Source organism: Chlamydotis macqueenii, chromosome 2 (assembly GCF_036417535.1).
Source record: "Chlamydotis macqueenii isolate bChlMac1 chromosome 2, bChlMac1.mat, whole genome shotgun sequence".
Lineage (NCBI taxonomy): Eukaryota > Metazoa > Chordata > Aves > Otidiformes > Otididae > Chlamydotis > Chlamydotis macqueenii.
In genome coordinates, this window is record NC_141557.1 from 155568315 (window position 1) to 155583852 (window position 15538).

At 44.1% G+C, this 15538-nt stretch overlaps 1 protein-coding gene across 13 annotated transcripts in view; it reads left to right on the forward strand.

The window, feature by feature from the left end:
* The first annotated feature begins 7943 nt into the window (after positions 1-7943).
* Positions 7944-15538, forward strand: part of PHF20L1 (PHD finger protein 20 like 1) — a 60192-nt gene continuing 52597 nt past the window's right edge. For 3 of the 13 annotated variants that reach the window (XM_086741294.1, XM_086741296.1, XM_086741297.1), the window contains exons 1-3: positions 7948-8125; positions 8496-8858; positions 9257-9362. In XM_086741294.1, coding sequence (XP_086597420.1) covers positions 9280-9362 — 83 coding nt within the window. In that variant the 5' untranslated portion in view covers positions 7948-8125; positions 8496-8858; positions 9257-9279. Of the gene's footprint in view, positions 8126-8495; positions 8863-9256; positions 9363-9711; positions 9821-10744; positions 10862-15538 lie in introns of those variants that run through there. The other 10 variants (XM_086741284.1, XM_086741291.1, XM_086741293.1 and 7 more) reach the window with 8 other exon arrangements.

Sequence of the window (15538 nt, forward strand, 5' to 3'; positions counted from 1 at the left end):
TGAGCTGCTGTAACTCTCTTTCAAACTCCTGGAAAGCTCACAGCATCCAGCTTTTCCACCAGCCTCAGTGACCATCAAATCAGGCCATTTTCCCCATATCACACCTCTTTGCCAATGCTGTTTATAGAGTACTCAACAAGTGAAAAATAGTCTGAGATACTGGAAACATTCAAAAAACTAGGCAGCGGAATATCTGGTCATGAGAACCTCCGAGCAGCCACACTGGCTTAAAGTGAAGGTCTATGAAACTCTCCCTGCCTGCAGTCTTGCTGTAGGGAAAAACTAAGACTCATTTTTATTCACCTTTGTGAATGATAACTTTTAAAGCTAAGTGCAGCAGAGCCACTTAGCAATGTACCAGAGGTACCCTGGTAATTAAAAAACAAACAAAAAAATCACAAATCTAGACATTTTATTTCAGTTTTAAGAGAAGGCTGATCTTGCATAAAGTTAGCATTTCATTGCAGTTTACAGAACTGACACATCATAATATGATTTTAACAACCTTACCCTGTCAGCTGTATCAACAAAGATTAATTTGCTCTAAAAGAGGAACAGATTCATTTTTAGTGTTATGAGATAGAAATGTCACCCCACCCTATCTGAGACTTTCTTAGTTTCAGGCTTGATTTTTTTTTCATCCCAACTCATTGTTTTAGCTTAATTACTCCTACAATACAGCAACAAAGGGCATTTCTGTTTTGCACGGTGGAGTACAATGCACAGACCTGTAAAACTTAGAATTAGCTCTGAGCTTGCTGATACATCCACACTGCCTGGAGCTCAACAAGAGCTTACCTGCAATACTGCTATGTCAGCTGCCTCCGTATCTACCTACACACATAGTCCAAATGGACAAAAAGTGTTTAGAAAGGATCTAAATCATGCAAACCTGCAAGGCACAATGATAACTCTCTCTGCAAAGCCATGACCAATCTGTGTTGCATCTCCTTGCTCTTTGATTATATGAAATCAGAAGGAAATTTGGTTGGTGTATAACTTGATGTAGATATAGGAATATGCTTGAGAGGAATTTTGTACAGTGACACATCAACATATAAGAGCAGTGGAAAAGCATACATGGGGAAAAGAAGATAAATATTTCCATTAGAATCTGCAGCTCCCAACCCTTACAGGCAAAAATACCGCTCCTTTAAAAACTATTTTATCAGAGAAAGAAATCAAAAGGAAGAGGCTAATACTCAAATCCATCAGTCAAAGTAGAATTTAGTCGAAGTCCCTAATACAAATGATGGATCCTCATTAGAGTTCTTTGTAAACTTCCTCTTAAATTTGTGAAGCTGGTACTGAGAGTACACAGGCCTTTCTGGAGCTGTATGCAATTTTTCCAGCTATGCCTGCGTCATACTTATTTGTTGTCTTTCCAGCTGAATTCAAATGGATGTCCTGGACTAGTTCAACTGCTAGGGAGAGGAAAAGGCACAGTGAGCCTCAGTATCCAGAGGCAGAGTGGGTTTATAGCTTGGATGCTATCCAGCATTGCACAAAGATCAAGGATTTGATTGTGGCCTACAAGGCAATTAGGACAGAGACCACAACTATGATAGCCTACCAGGAACCTCTCCATGCGATGCCAGCACAGACCCAATGGCCAAGTAGCAAGAAACAAGGGACTCCTCCCATAAACAAATATATTGCAAGCATTTTACAGGCAGGGTTGGACATTCAGGGCTGATCTCTTAATTGCCAACCATCCTTCAGCCCCTGAGGACACCCCAGTTTTCACAAGACCACAAAGGAGACATGAAAATATCACATTAGTTTTACAAAGTGATTGGTGTTGCCTGCTGGCAGATATGATGCATATTTTTCCATTCTCATTGCTCGACTCCACCAAGTTGGACAGATGTGAATTTTGGAGCTCCGTTTTCCTTCAGTCCAAGTTGCAAATTCTCTCTCCACATTCATATTGGCAATCTGACTACAGAGCTGTCCTTGCTAGACTGCATGTTTTACAGTGATTTGCCTGTTAAGTCTCTCCTTTCCTCTTAGAGTACTCCTCAATATCATTACCACTGCAATAAACCATCCCACTGCTCAGTGCTCAAATGGCAACTCCAACACAGCCATCATCTTAGCAGGACATACCTTCTGACCCTTTCCCATACCCACCCTGAGGTCAGTTCTCAAAATGGCAGACCATGAAAAACTTTCAATTGGAATATGTTTGTAGTTCAAGGGCTCTGTTGATCCACCATAAAATATATGCTGAATTTCAGTCTCACAGAAAAATAATCCAGGAAAACAGCGTAAAATCAGAGTAGGTATTAGCATATTTTCTGTCCAGTACTGTTCTCATCAAGGCTTTAAAAAAACCTCAGTAAAATATTTACTGATATGTTCCAATCTACAGATCTCCCCCCAATCCAAAACACAATTCCAAGCAATATGTAAGGCAGAAGTAAGCAACACATTGCACAGCACTGTTTCTGAGGCAAAAGCACGATTAAATCTCAAGAGGTCTAACATTCATTGCAAAACAATATTTAGAGCACAGCAAATGTTGGTATGCCCGCAAGAAATATCAAATGGGTACACAGAAGATGGCTAACTGGGCTGTAACATGACACAGCACAGCTCCTTCATCCAGAAAGCGTAGTTGCTCCATTCTAGACAGGCACAGCATCGGAAGGTACCACTCTGGTAAGCAGTAACTTCACCTGTCTCCCAGGATTTCCTTCAACCTCCATCAACAGTCAGCATTTGCTCTTTCTTCTCTTTCTTTTCATGGATTTGGGACTCTTTTACTAATGTTTGAACTACCTGTATAAATGCAAATTTTGTTACCCACCTGACCTTAGCAGGTCTCACTCCTTAGTATCCTCATCTTACCACACTTCACCCCTACAATACTGGAAGTAGAGAACTTTACTTCTGGTTTATAGCTTCATGTCACCTCTCCAGTGTGCAGTGAAATACAGTGCTGTGGTTGCCGTACCTGTCAGCAATTGTCAGCAGCTCTCCAGGAGAAACCATTTATTGAGGTAAAGGCATTTTGCTAAGAACCAGAGAGCAATTGAGTAGAAAATGTCCAGCTTCAGTGTCTTTCAAAACTGGAAAAGACTGGGGTTGGTGTCTCAGACTCACGTGGTGGCTACTATTTTGTTTGGTGTCCATGGCAATGGCTGTTAGCTACTTTCTTTTCCCACAGAAGGCCACATGCTTCAAAACTCAGACACTTCAGGATATTTCCCAGCACCCAGAAAATTTAGGGCTTTAAAAGGAAAAGAGAAGTGCTTGGTGACATAGTGGAAATCTTCGCAAAAGGAGGGAGGAATTTCTGGAGGGGATGAAGTTTCTAGGATGAGAGGAAATGAGGGGCAGAGAAACTGAAGAGGAGGACATAGCAACTGATGCCAGACAGGGTGTTAAAATGGACAAAGGAAGTGGCAGGAAAAGGACAGATGATGCCAGAGCAGAGCCAGGCTGTGACCGAGTCACCTACACAGACGGACAGAGCAGGGCAGAGGTGCTGCTCTATGTTTGCTAGGCTGAGGCCATGGAGGCGCTTTTTAAATACAAGTTCCAGCAGTCACTTTAAATATGTCTTCCTGCTACAGTAAGGGTAGAAACAAAGATGAAGTTTTGTTCTGTTGACTGCATGGTTGCAATAACTGACATTTAAAGCACTTCTTTTATGGACTAATCCAATTGCCCACAAGAAAAAAATAAATGGTAAAATAAACAAACTGATGTCTGGGTCTCTCACCAAAATATCTTTTTTTTTGCCAGGTGTTTAATCATTCTCCTAGATCTTTCCTGAACCCTTCCAGTTTTTGGATGGCTTTTCTGAACAGTAAGTTATTTTAATAACAAGGTACTGATGCCAAGTGCAGAGATAATGTCACTTCTCTACTCCTACTCAGTACTTCCATGTGCATGTGCTCTGCAATGACTGCACTAGTCTTTTCAGCATCAAAAGCACACCATGAGCTCATGCTCAGCTGATTATGAAATCCCCTCTTCCCCCTCCAAGTCTTCATGAGTCACTGACTGGCAAAATAAAAATCTCCTATGCAGTCTGGCTTCCAATTTATGGTCTGTAGAATATTCACAATGCTGAAGACATGCGTCGTGATGAGACTAAACAACAAATTTTGTGAGGAGCAGAAATAATGAAATCTCCTTTCTTGCACCTCTCTGCCTTGTAATGTTCTGGTGTCTGAAGGAGAGTAAGCACTGAGCCTTTCTGTCATGGAGAGGTCAATGCAGTCGCTCTTCTCTGTCCAGCTGAGCATTTTAACAAACCAGGTTGGGATAATGTGATGAGACCTCTGTCTCTCTGTCAAGCTTGAAGTAAGGCAGAAGTTTTAGAAGGAGGTGGAGAAAGGGAAAAGGGAAGGCAGACATGCAGTGTGGCCATGTAAGCCTCGTTTTCCTACGAGACGAGACTAAATATTGTAGATATTTTTGGGCTAAAAGAATACAAAAAAAGTCTTGGCCAAAGTTGTTCCTCACTGGCTTTACAGTGGAACATAGTAGCTGATATGGGGTCCTGGGCCATGGGCAGGGTGGGGGAAGCAGGTCAGGGCCAGAAAGGGCAGTGGGCACCTTCAGGGGTACAGCAGGACAGGGGCGGGTAAACCCGAAATGGCAGCAAAGAATGAGGACACTAGCTGGGGCTCTCCTATTTCCTAACTGTTCTGATAATAGTGCAATGAAATGTTGCCCTGTACTGCTGGGCCACAAGTGGACTTCTGCTGTTCTACAGGCAGTGTGGTAGGAGTCACATATAGCACCCTGCTTTGGGGTGTCCCTTCCTCTGAGTCTTTAATTTGGGTTCCCACCTGCCATTGTGCCCCTGTGCTCCTCTGAGCTTAAGGAAATGGGCCTTTGATGGGCTGATGGCTCCTGGGAGCTGCCAGGTCAGGGTATGATTTGGGGTCCCTCTCCTGCTGTTGTCTCTCTGTGCTCCTTTGTGGGTGTGCAGATGAGCTTTCAGCACATATTACCAAACACCTGGGGCTTGCTGTGCCTCTGCAGTCTGCCGTCAGCTCTGCTTCCCTCTCCTGACAGCCTCAGCAGCGACGTGATGCTCACTGCTCTGAGCTCTTCTCATACCACAGCACAACCCAGACAGCCTCTGGCAGTCAACAAAGATGACTCAACCACCCACATGTACCCAGCCCAATCTTTGCTCTCTCTTTTACCTTTCTCCCATCTCCCTCTCCTTGAACAGAAGCATCTTCACTTTTCTAACAGCATCCTGATGCTGCACATTCATTGCAACTCAGAGATGTCTCTGCCAACACAGCAACCCTCACCATCCCGTAACAAACCCTCTAAGCAAAAACCTGCATCAAAACTACACTCAGGGTAGGAAGAGCTGGAGAATTCAAATTAATGCAGTGGCAACTATTTTACTAAAGAGACAGAAAAAGCTTTTTTTTTTTCCTTTTTTTTTTTTGTTTGTTTTGGTTTTGGTTTTGTTTGTTTTGTTTTTCTTCAAGCCTCCTTCCTCCTTCAGTTTCTCCTGCTAGCCACCACCATCCAGAATATGGGAACAGGGAAAAATCAACGGAGGAATAAAAAATCCCATTGCAAATAAATACTCTAAAATATCCCATTGCACAGTCTCCCTGTAAAGACCCTTCAAGTGGGAGGCAGCCTCTCAGGGACTAACCAAAGCCGATGGGTTGACCTGGGACAGCAGCCAAGCACCCACACTCGCTCACTCCCCCTACAGTGGGATGGGGGACAGAATAGGAAGAACAGAAGTGAGAATGTCTGTAGATTCAGATAAGGACAATATAATAAGTGAAGGAAAGAAAAAAAAAAACAAAAAAACCCCAACCTATACCAAAAAACCCAACCCCCAAAAACCCCAAGCAATGCAAAGGCAATCATTCACCACCTCCCACCAGCAGACTCATGCCCAGCCAATCTCCCAGCAATGGCCACCTTGGAAAACAAAAGTCCCACCATTCTTCTTCCTTTGCCCCAGGTTTTATTGCGGAGGTTGACATTTTATAGCATTGACTATCCCTTTGGCCAATTTGGATCAACACTTCTGGCTGTGTCCCCTCCCACTCTCTTGCTCACCCTCAGCCTACTTTCTGGGGGTGGGCAGTACAAAAAAAACCAAGCCTGGATGCTGTGTAAGCACTATTTAGCAACAACCAACAATGCTGGTGTGTCATCTACACTGTTTTAGCCGCAAATCCCAAACATACCATCATACGGACAGCTATGAAGAAAGTTAACCCCATCCCAGCCAGACCCAGCACAATCTCCGCCCCTCGTTCCATACCATTTGCACCATACTCTGGTCCTACACTCCCCAATACATCTCTATCAATCATCACCCCACTCCTCATCGTGGAGGCGATACCACTGTTGCTGATGGGTTTGGCCTTGGCCAGCGGCGTGTCCGTCTTGGAACCGGCTGGCATTGGCTCTGTTGGACATGGGGCAAGCTTCTTGCAGCTTCTCACAGAAGCCACCCGTGCAGTCCCCTCCACTACCAAAGCCTTGTCATGGAAACCAAATTCTTTTTCAAGAGGAACTTGAAAAAGTTCTTCTTTCAGATCACTCGATAGAGAGGACTCACAAGCTGTGACCCAGAATATGCAGCCTCCAGAAACCCACTATGCCTAGGAAAGCTTGTATTTATTTTTTGTCAGCTGGAGGGAACTTGACTGTTCTCTTACCGATCACATCCATGGGGATGTGATGATGCTGATCTTGCCATTACAACAAGGTTGGAAACCTCTGTCCTAGAGAAGAAGAGGAGGAAGTTCTCCACGAGAGGGATCCTGCGGTACCGGGATGGCAGCGATGCAGGGGACCGAATGCCAGACTTGGCTGAAGGCCAGTGCGTTTATCAGAGTCTCCCAGGCAAAGCAAAACACAGTGATAAGCAGCACAGCAAACAGCAAAAGCCAACAGCAGCCACTAAGAAGCCCTGGAGTTTAATGTGCAGCAAGAGAGGGGGAAAATAAATCAGCAAGTAGGAGCTTAACAGCTGTAAGAGCTACAAATCCAGCCCAGCACACCCTGACCGAATCTATCGTTGTCCAAAGCCCCACGCTGGGTGCCAAAAGAGGGGGCAGCCCCCACCAGCAGCCAAGCACCCATCCAGCCGCTTGCTCAGCCCTCCTCCCCGCTCCCAGAGGGATGGGGGAGAGATTGGGAAGCACAAAAGCGAGAAAATTCTCTAGAGAAGAGGAGGCTGAGAGGAGACCTCATTGCTCTCTACAGCTACCTGAAAGGAGGCTGCAGGGAGGTGGGTTTGGTCTCTTCTCCCATATAACTTGTGATGGGACGAGAGGAAATGGCCTCAAGTTATGCCGGGGAGGTTTAGGTTGGATGTTAGGAAACACTTCTTTACTGAGTGGTCAGGCACTGAACAGGCTGCCCAAGGAAGTGGTGGAGTCACCATCCCTGGAGGTGTTCAAAGCACGTGTAGATGTGGCGCTTCAGGACATGGTTTAGTAGACATGGTGGTGCTGGGTTGGACTTGATGATCTTTGAGGCCTCTTTCAACCTTAAAGATTTATGATTCTGTGAAAATCGGTGGGCCAAGACAAAGCCGGTTGCATGGGTAAAGGATGGAGGTACACACAGGTAGCCGAAACAGCTGGCTGCTGGCCACGGCCACGGCAGTGGCCACCGCTACCTCCTTCTCCCGCTCCCCTACTTTTACAGCTGAGGCTGACGGTGTACGACGGCAGCGGGAAAAGCCGTGACGCTGTCCCAGCACCACGCAGCCACAGCGTCCCCACCACCGGGTCACCACCGGGTCACCCCCGGGCCCGTCCCGCGCCCCCCACCCTGGCCCATCACCGCGCACGGCCGCGCACGCGCGCAGCCGCCTCTTTGTCTCCCTCACGTCGCACGCCCCCTCCCCTCCCCACCCCGCGTCACGCAGCGGCGGCTCCGCCGTCACGTGCCGGGGGCGGTGGCATGGCGGCGCCCAGGCGCGCCTCGCGGGCCCGTCGCGGGGTGGTGACGCGGCGGCGGGGCGCGAGGAGGATGGGGCTGTGAGGGCGGCCGCCGCGCCGGACACCCCGCGCCGCGCCGAGCGGGAGCAGCGGGCGCCGCCCCGGGGCCGCCATAGGCCCCGTCGCCGCCGCCACCGCTGCCTTGCGAGTCGGAGGAGGCGGTAAGGAGCGCGGAGAGGACGCGGGCGGCGGGGCGGGCGGCCCCAGGCGATGGCCCCCTCCCGGCGGGCCCGTCCCAGCGGGGCTCCGGCGGCCCCTTCACGGCAACCGGGCCTGGCGGGGCGACGCCCGCGGCCCTCCCCGCGCTGGGGCCCTGCCAGCGGCCGGGGGCGTCCGGCGGGGCCGCGGCCACTTGCGTCCCCCCCTGGGCGGCCGGGGCCCCTCCCGCGCTCGCAGGCGGGCTGGGGAGGGCCCCTTTGTGTCTTCCGCGACCGGGGGGCGGCGTGGGCTTCTTCAGGTCGGCCGCCGCCGGATCACGCTCCGCCGTGTCGGCAGGGGAGCCCCGTTTGAAAACCGGGTTTTTTTTTTTAGGTCCCACTCGGGGTCCGGACCGAGGAGGCTCTGGCCCTGCAGCCTGGCACCCTCGCTCTTCAGTGGGCACGGAGCCGGAGCCTGCGGCCCCAACGGCCAGCCGCTCCGTGCTCCGGGGTGGTGGAGGCTGTGCTTCGGAAAGTCGCGGTAATAGCCGGACAGAGAAGTGATTTTTTTTCAAGAATAGTGACCGAATGACCAAAAAAATTAAAAGACACTTGTGAACGAAGCTTACTTAGTGCTGTGAATGAGACTCAAGAGTGCATAGGAAGGCTGAAGACAGCTTTTTTTGTTTGTTTATTTTTGTTTTCGCTAATTTTATCTTGCTCTTTGGAACATATTTAAGTTTCTCTTCTTGGTAAGGTATGTTCTTCTTGGTTTTCAGCTTTTCCATGGCATAGGAGAGAACACACATTGTCTCTACATGGCTCTTAAAATTATACTCCAAAGGGATGTCAAGCAGTTACAGTGTAGTACAGCTTCAGAGATGAGCACCGTTTTTTTTTTTAATATATTTTTTGACTTAAGGTTGATGACTTTTTTTATTGGGAGGGAAAAAAAATCTGAATAAAAATATCAGTTTTTTTTTTTTTTTTTAATGCCTTCTTTGGGGCTTGACTGTATTTCTGAAAACTAAGCAGTTAATGAAAAGACAGGATAGAAATTTCACATCTGTTGTCACCCTCTGGAATGTATTTGCTGTCAGTGACACGTTTTACACAACATGTGTTTTAATATGACTTCTTTTGTTTCCTCCAAAGGTAGTGAAAAAAAAAAAATCAAGATGAGTAAAAAGCCTCCAAACCGTCCTGGAATCACATTTGAGATTGGTGCTCGTTTGGAAGCACTGGACTATTTACAGAAATGGTATGGAAGACATTGTACAGTACTTGCTAAGAGTGTAATTATTTTGTGTATATAGTATGTTTTGATGTCTAATTGTAAAACTTAGTGCACCTATTAGTTGACTGTTTCACCTATGAACTTTATGAATTTCCACATAAGTCTGTTAAAACTATTAGGTTTTAAGAAAATATTCTCTCTTCAGAAATCAAACTAAACTTCTGTGGGTTTTTGTTTGTTTACTTTTAGTTGCTTGTGCGGCCGTAGTAAGTAAAGAGCGTTTCCAAAGTAGTGTAGGATGCAGTGTTACGTGAGAGATGATCGGTGTGTTCATGTGGCAAACTTCTGTGACTAAAAACTTCTTTTGTTTTAGTTTGAAGATGTGCAAGAGAATTTGTTTTGTATTCGGTTATCACACTTCATAGGTTCACAAAACTGATTTTAAAAAAAGAAAATGTCTGTAATCAAAGTTCATGGAATAGGTAAGTACGATTGTATTTGTATCAAACAGTTTGAGGAATGAAGTGCTTGAAACTGTGACTCTGCACCACCCAGATGTATCACGAGTAAGAGTCCAGACTATAAAATGGAAATTTGTGGGCACAAGGACCATGCTACACAGCACGTGTGCTGTGAAAGGAGCTGTTCTTTTGGAATAGATTGTTAGTCAAAACTTTCTGAATGCAAGTGGGTTAATTTCGTGATGTTTGCAGGCCATGCTATTTCAGTTTGAAAAATCCCTGATTTTGTTAAATTAGAAATTGCTTCTCCTACCCAGAAGCTGCTCTCTGGTTAATTAGGGCTGGGAAATGTAAAGACCTATACCTGCTTTTCTGTTGCATTCCTGGAGAACTAAGCGTGTTCCTGTAAATCCCTGATCCTGCTAACTCCAAGTTATATGGTGGAGAATTTAGTCCAGTAGCTATATGCTTGCTATGAAAAGTTCAGTTAAACTTTTTATCTGTAGCGCTTTACTTTTAATTATAGTAAAAGTGTTTGTTTTAATAAATGGTCTCTAACGGAAAATACAGTTTATAGAACAGTTCTTGTTCTTGTCTGTTGCTGTAGAGTGGGTTTTCAACATACTGTTTCTAAAACTGAATGCCAGGGTCATGAAATTGTCTGAATAGTGCTGTAAAAGTAAAATAATTTTAATAGGACTTTTTATAGCATCTCCTATGACTAGAGATAACTTTTGTTATCTAGTTACAGTAGCCAATTACTATGTAAAAATAGCTTCAACTTAACTGTATATAAAAAAAATCACTGAATATCCAGTGTATAGTTTGTATCAGATCTGCCCAGGTTTTCACAAGGAAGGGTTGCTTGTCAGTTCTGGAGTACTTGTCTAAGTTTGGCCTTGTCGCCAGCTCTGCAGCTGAGTTGCTTGTTTTTTTTTTTCTCAGGCAGAACAGAATTTATCTTGAACTTTCTAGGAATTGATTCATCATCTGTACCACTGGGTAGAGCAGGTCAAGTTTATATGCGTGTAAACTTATGGTGCCATATACAGGAGCAGAAAGGTAATATTAAAATTTTGGAGTTGAAGCAGCACTGAAAACGGAACTCTATTTCAAATGAAACTATGTTGATGCACGTAACTGAAGAGCTTGTGAGAGGAAGCTTTCTGTTGTGTTATTATTAGGGCGACACAGGCTGGAATAATAGTCCATGGGATTTTTTTTTTTTTTTTGGTCTTAGCTTTCTGTTGCGTAAGGTGGTGGTGGATGCTTTTTAAATTCTTGCTATATATAAGCTATATGCATTCCCCTCATCTACATGCAGAAATACGTACTTCAAAGAAAATAAAATTGCTGAAGTTACATGAAATCTGTTTACATTTTTTAACAAACCGAAATTGAGGTGCAGTAGTCTTGCTTCTACAAGCATCAAATTGAGAACACTTGCTGAAAACTAGGCTTTGAAAGGATTTTAATTTTTTTCTCCATTTTTATGAAAGTTTACTGTTATTTAAAGATCGAGTGTTCATGATCAGTTAACATGTTAATCAGGAAAGGCTTCTAGATGATGGGGAAAAACATAAACTATGTTTTAGCTTTTTGAGGTGCTTCTACAGGTCTTAAATTTTCATCTGTGTACTAGTTGCTCAATTAATCTCATGGAATCTGATGTTCTGTTTGAATTCTGTAAACTTTGGAGAGATTATTGTGCACTTTGAATATTTATTGCTTAAATCCTCCATACTTTTAGATGAGGAAGTTTTTGCAGGCAGCGTTTGGGTCACTGGTATCATTTTGTGTGTATGATTACTGAGGAGAAGAAAGCCTGGTCAAACTGATCAGCAAAGGTAGGCTGTCAGTGAGCATGTTTATTTTTGCTTTATTCTGGAGGTAGCTGCAATTGCTGCTTTATGAACTGCAACAGTATATTGTTGCAGAGGAGGTCATCCTACATGCTGGATTTGTACCACTTGAATTTAAATTCACTCAAGCAAACTATGAAATGCAACTCTCATCAAAATCGGTGTGATCATCTGTCAGCAGATAATAAATGAGATGGGATTGACTGTTAATAGAAAATTATTAAATGTGTTTGAGATGATCAGGGGCCTGGAGTGTATGACCTGTGAAGAGAGGACAGGGAAACTGGACTTGTTTGACTTGGAGAAGGCTTCAGGAGACCCACTAGCAGCTGTCCAATACCTACAAGGATGTCATCAAGATGACTTAGCCATGCTCTCCACAGTAGTGCATGGTTGGAGGACAAGAGACAACAGGCACAAGTTGAAATGAGAGATTCGTGCTAGGTACAAGGAGAATATTTTTCAGCCAAGCAGTGAATCAGGTTGACCAAAGAGTTTGTGGAGTCTCCAACATTGGAGGTTTTCAAGACTGGGCTGGATGAAACTGGAATATCTGGTCTGATCCCATAGGTGGCCCTGCTTTGAGTGGAAGGTTGAACTAGAGGCTTTCTGAGGTCCCTTCCAACTTGAATTCTCCTATGATTTCATACAAAAACTCGTACATGTGCACACACTCCCCTGTGCCTCTTACTGCCATAACAAATGAAACAGCAGGAAAACTGCACATATCTGTAAGTGTGTGCCCATGTGTAAGACTGATTCCTAAGCTGTTAGCTCTCACAAGCGGGACACCATCTCTGCAAAGCTGATGTATTTAAAGATGCATCTCTCCTTTTTTTTTTTTTTTTTTCTGTTTTCTTGTGTCTTTTGTGGCTCTAGCTCTCTACTGGTTGTCCCATAAGTGCCAGATATTGCACTGAAAAAACCGTTTTTGATTTCTTGAGGCCGTAGGCTTTATTAATCTCCTTGATCTAAACTATGAGATCTAAACTATGAGTCAATGAAGGAAGTACAGATGTGTGGCCCTTGTTTGAGTTCTGGAATGGAAACAGCTCACTAAAATACGACAGTTATGAGAACAACAGCACTTTGACTTGATATATTTGATTATCTGGATGAATTTATCTTTTTTTTTCTTTTTCAGTATAGAATCGTAGGATAGTTTGAGTCGGAAGAGACCTTCAGAGGTCACCTAGTCCAACCTCTTTGTAAGAAGCAGGGACATCTTGAACTCCATCAAGTTGCTCAGAGCCCCATCCAACCTGGCCTTGAATGTTTCCAGAAACAGGGCATCCACCACCTCCCTGGTCAACCTTTTCCAGTGTTCCACCACCCTCATTGTAAAAAATGTCTTCCTTATTATTTAGACTACTTCTTTATGTTGTCTAAATCTACCCTCTTTTACTTTAAAACCATTACTCCATCTCCTATCACAACAGGCCCTACTGAAGAGTTTCTCCCCATCTTTCCTGTAGGCCCCCTTGAGGTACTGGAAGACCGTTATAATGTCCCCAGAGCCTCCTCTTCTCCAGGCTGAACAGCCCCAACTCTCTCAACCTGCCCACATAGGAGAGGTGCTCCAGCCCTCTGGTCATCTTCATGGCCCTCCTCTGGACTCGCTCCAACAAGTCCATGTCCTTATGTTGGGGGCTTCAGAGCTAGATGCAGTACTCCATTTGGGGTCTCACCAGAGCAGAGCAGAGGGGCAGAATTGCCTCCCTCGACCTGCTGGCCACTCTCCTCTTGATGCAGCCCAGGATGTGGTTGGCATTCTGGGCTGTGAGTGCACATTGGCGGCCCATGTACCCCTAAATCTTTCTTGGCAGGGCTGCTCTCAATCCCTTCATCCCCCAGCCATACAGGGGGATGGGCAAGGTTGCCTCGACCCAGGTGCAGGACTTTGCACTTGGTCTTACTGAAACTCATGAGGCTCATGGGGACCCACTTCTCCAGCCTGTAAAGGTCTCTCTGAATGGCGTCTGTTGCTCAGATGTGTCAACTGCACCTCTCAGCTTGATGTTGTCTGCAAACTTCCTGAGTATGGAGGAAGCTTTTTCCCTGTAAGAGTTTGGGAAATCTTATTTTGTACAGTCCTTGCGTTGGATTTCAGTTGACTTGATTACCTGACAGCCAGGTATCTGGAAGGACTACGAAGACTCTGCTTTATATTGATATAGTACAATATATATGAGAAAAGGTGGGGAGTTAGAAATAGGTGTTTGCAGATTTTGCAGATACCAGGAGACTATTTGTGGAGAAGTCAGAGTGGCGGGTATTTAGTCTTATATCCTCTACCAGGTTGAAGGAAAGACTTTTTTTACCATTATTGTGAAGACAGGAAGTATGTATTTGTTTCTAGACTTTGTAGGTGCAAACTTGAGCAAATTAACCAACTTGTTTGGTTTTTGTTTACAGTTTGAAATAACTATTGTTGCATCTCACAGGGCAATTCATCACTTTTTGGTTACTTCTGAAGGGTCGAAAGTAAGATGGTGGTGTAAAAATGAAAAATACTGTCCATTAATATGTGTGGACTTTAATTTGTGTTGAGTGTGTTGGAGAAAATGAATATTTTTTTTTTTTCTTCTACACTGTCAAGAAATGAAAACTGGACATTTCCCATTAATTTTCCCTATATGAACACTGGAGCACTGGATGCCTGACCAGTGCATCATAGTGTAAACTTTGTAAGCCATATTAACGTTTACAGCTTTACAAAAATGTTGTGTAATTCATATGGGTTGGAATCACTGGAGCCTGAGAATGAAGAGTGTGCAATATGTAAACTGTGGGCAGATCACAACAGTTTTCCTGTTCTCTCCTTAAAAAATAAGAACAAAAATCCGTGAAATTTGAATGAGACGTTATTTGGGAGTATTAAATGCTATTTCAAGCATGCTATTAAAAACACACCCAAAACTTGCGGGTTATTGTTTCTTCCCACAAAAAGAACAGTTTCCTTACTGAATAGGAGTGTGATGGTCTGGGTTTTTTTTTTATTACTATTATTTTCTGTGAAAAATAAAGACTTTCCTTCAAATTTTTAGAGTGTATTTTTCTGGTTTGTGCTGAACAAATGTTGCCAAATCTGTATACTAAGTTCATTCGGATCCTGTAGTGTGGAGTACGTGCTGAGGGTGGACGAGGGGAATTAACCTGACTGGAAGGTTATTTGGGCCTTAGGCATCGTTACACTTTGACACTGTAGAGAGTGACATTTGTATTCCCCTTTGTAGTACTTCTTCATAATGCCTGCTTGTAACTTTGCGATGGAAGGGACTTCTACATAAAATTTCTCACGTGTAACCATCTTCACATTAATCTTTCTACAGAATAAATATAAACATTGCTCTTAGCCGTAGTAAAAGCTTTCCTATATGCATTGTAACTAGAATTTTTTTAAACAGGTGGATTAAAAAAAAAGTGTTGCCATTTTTTCTGTTATTAGCAGGAAACACATACTTGCCTTTGAAATATTTGTATAATTTTGCAATTTATGAAAGTGATTATTGTCAGTAAAAGTACAAAGATAACACCAGAAAAATGTTTCTGGGCAGTGTAAAATTTGCAGTAGTAAATTCTGCAATGTGTGCTCTGCTCTTTTCCACTGTGGGGTCAGTATTGTGAAATATTGCTGTTTATACATATTTGTGGCATATTGTGTGGCTAAATTTAGTGCATATTGAGGGTAATAGCTTGTTGCTAAATCCATACAAAGTTTTTTTTGGGTTACCTAATAAGCAATCATATATAGCTTGGGTGGTTCAGAGATTTGCTAAATCTTCTGTCTCTGAAGATTGGAGTTGAATGCAAATTTTGACTGTTCCTCTTGCAACCACTGTCTTATACATTGAGGAAACATAAATTATTGGAATAA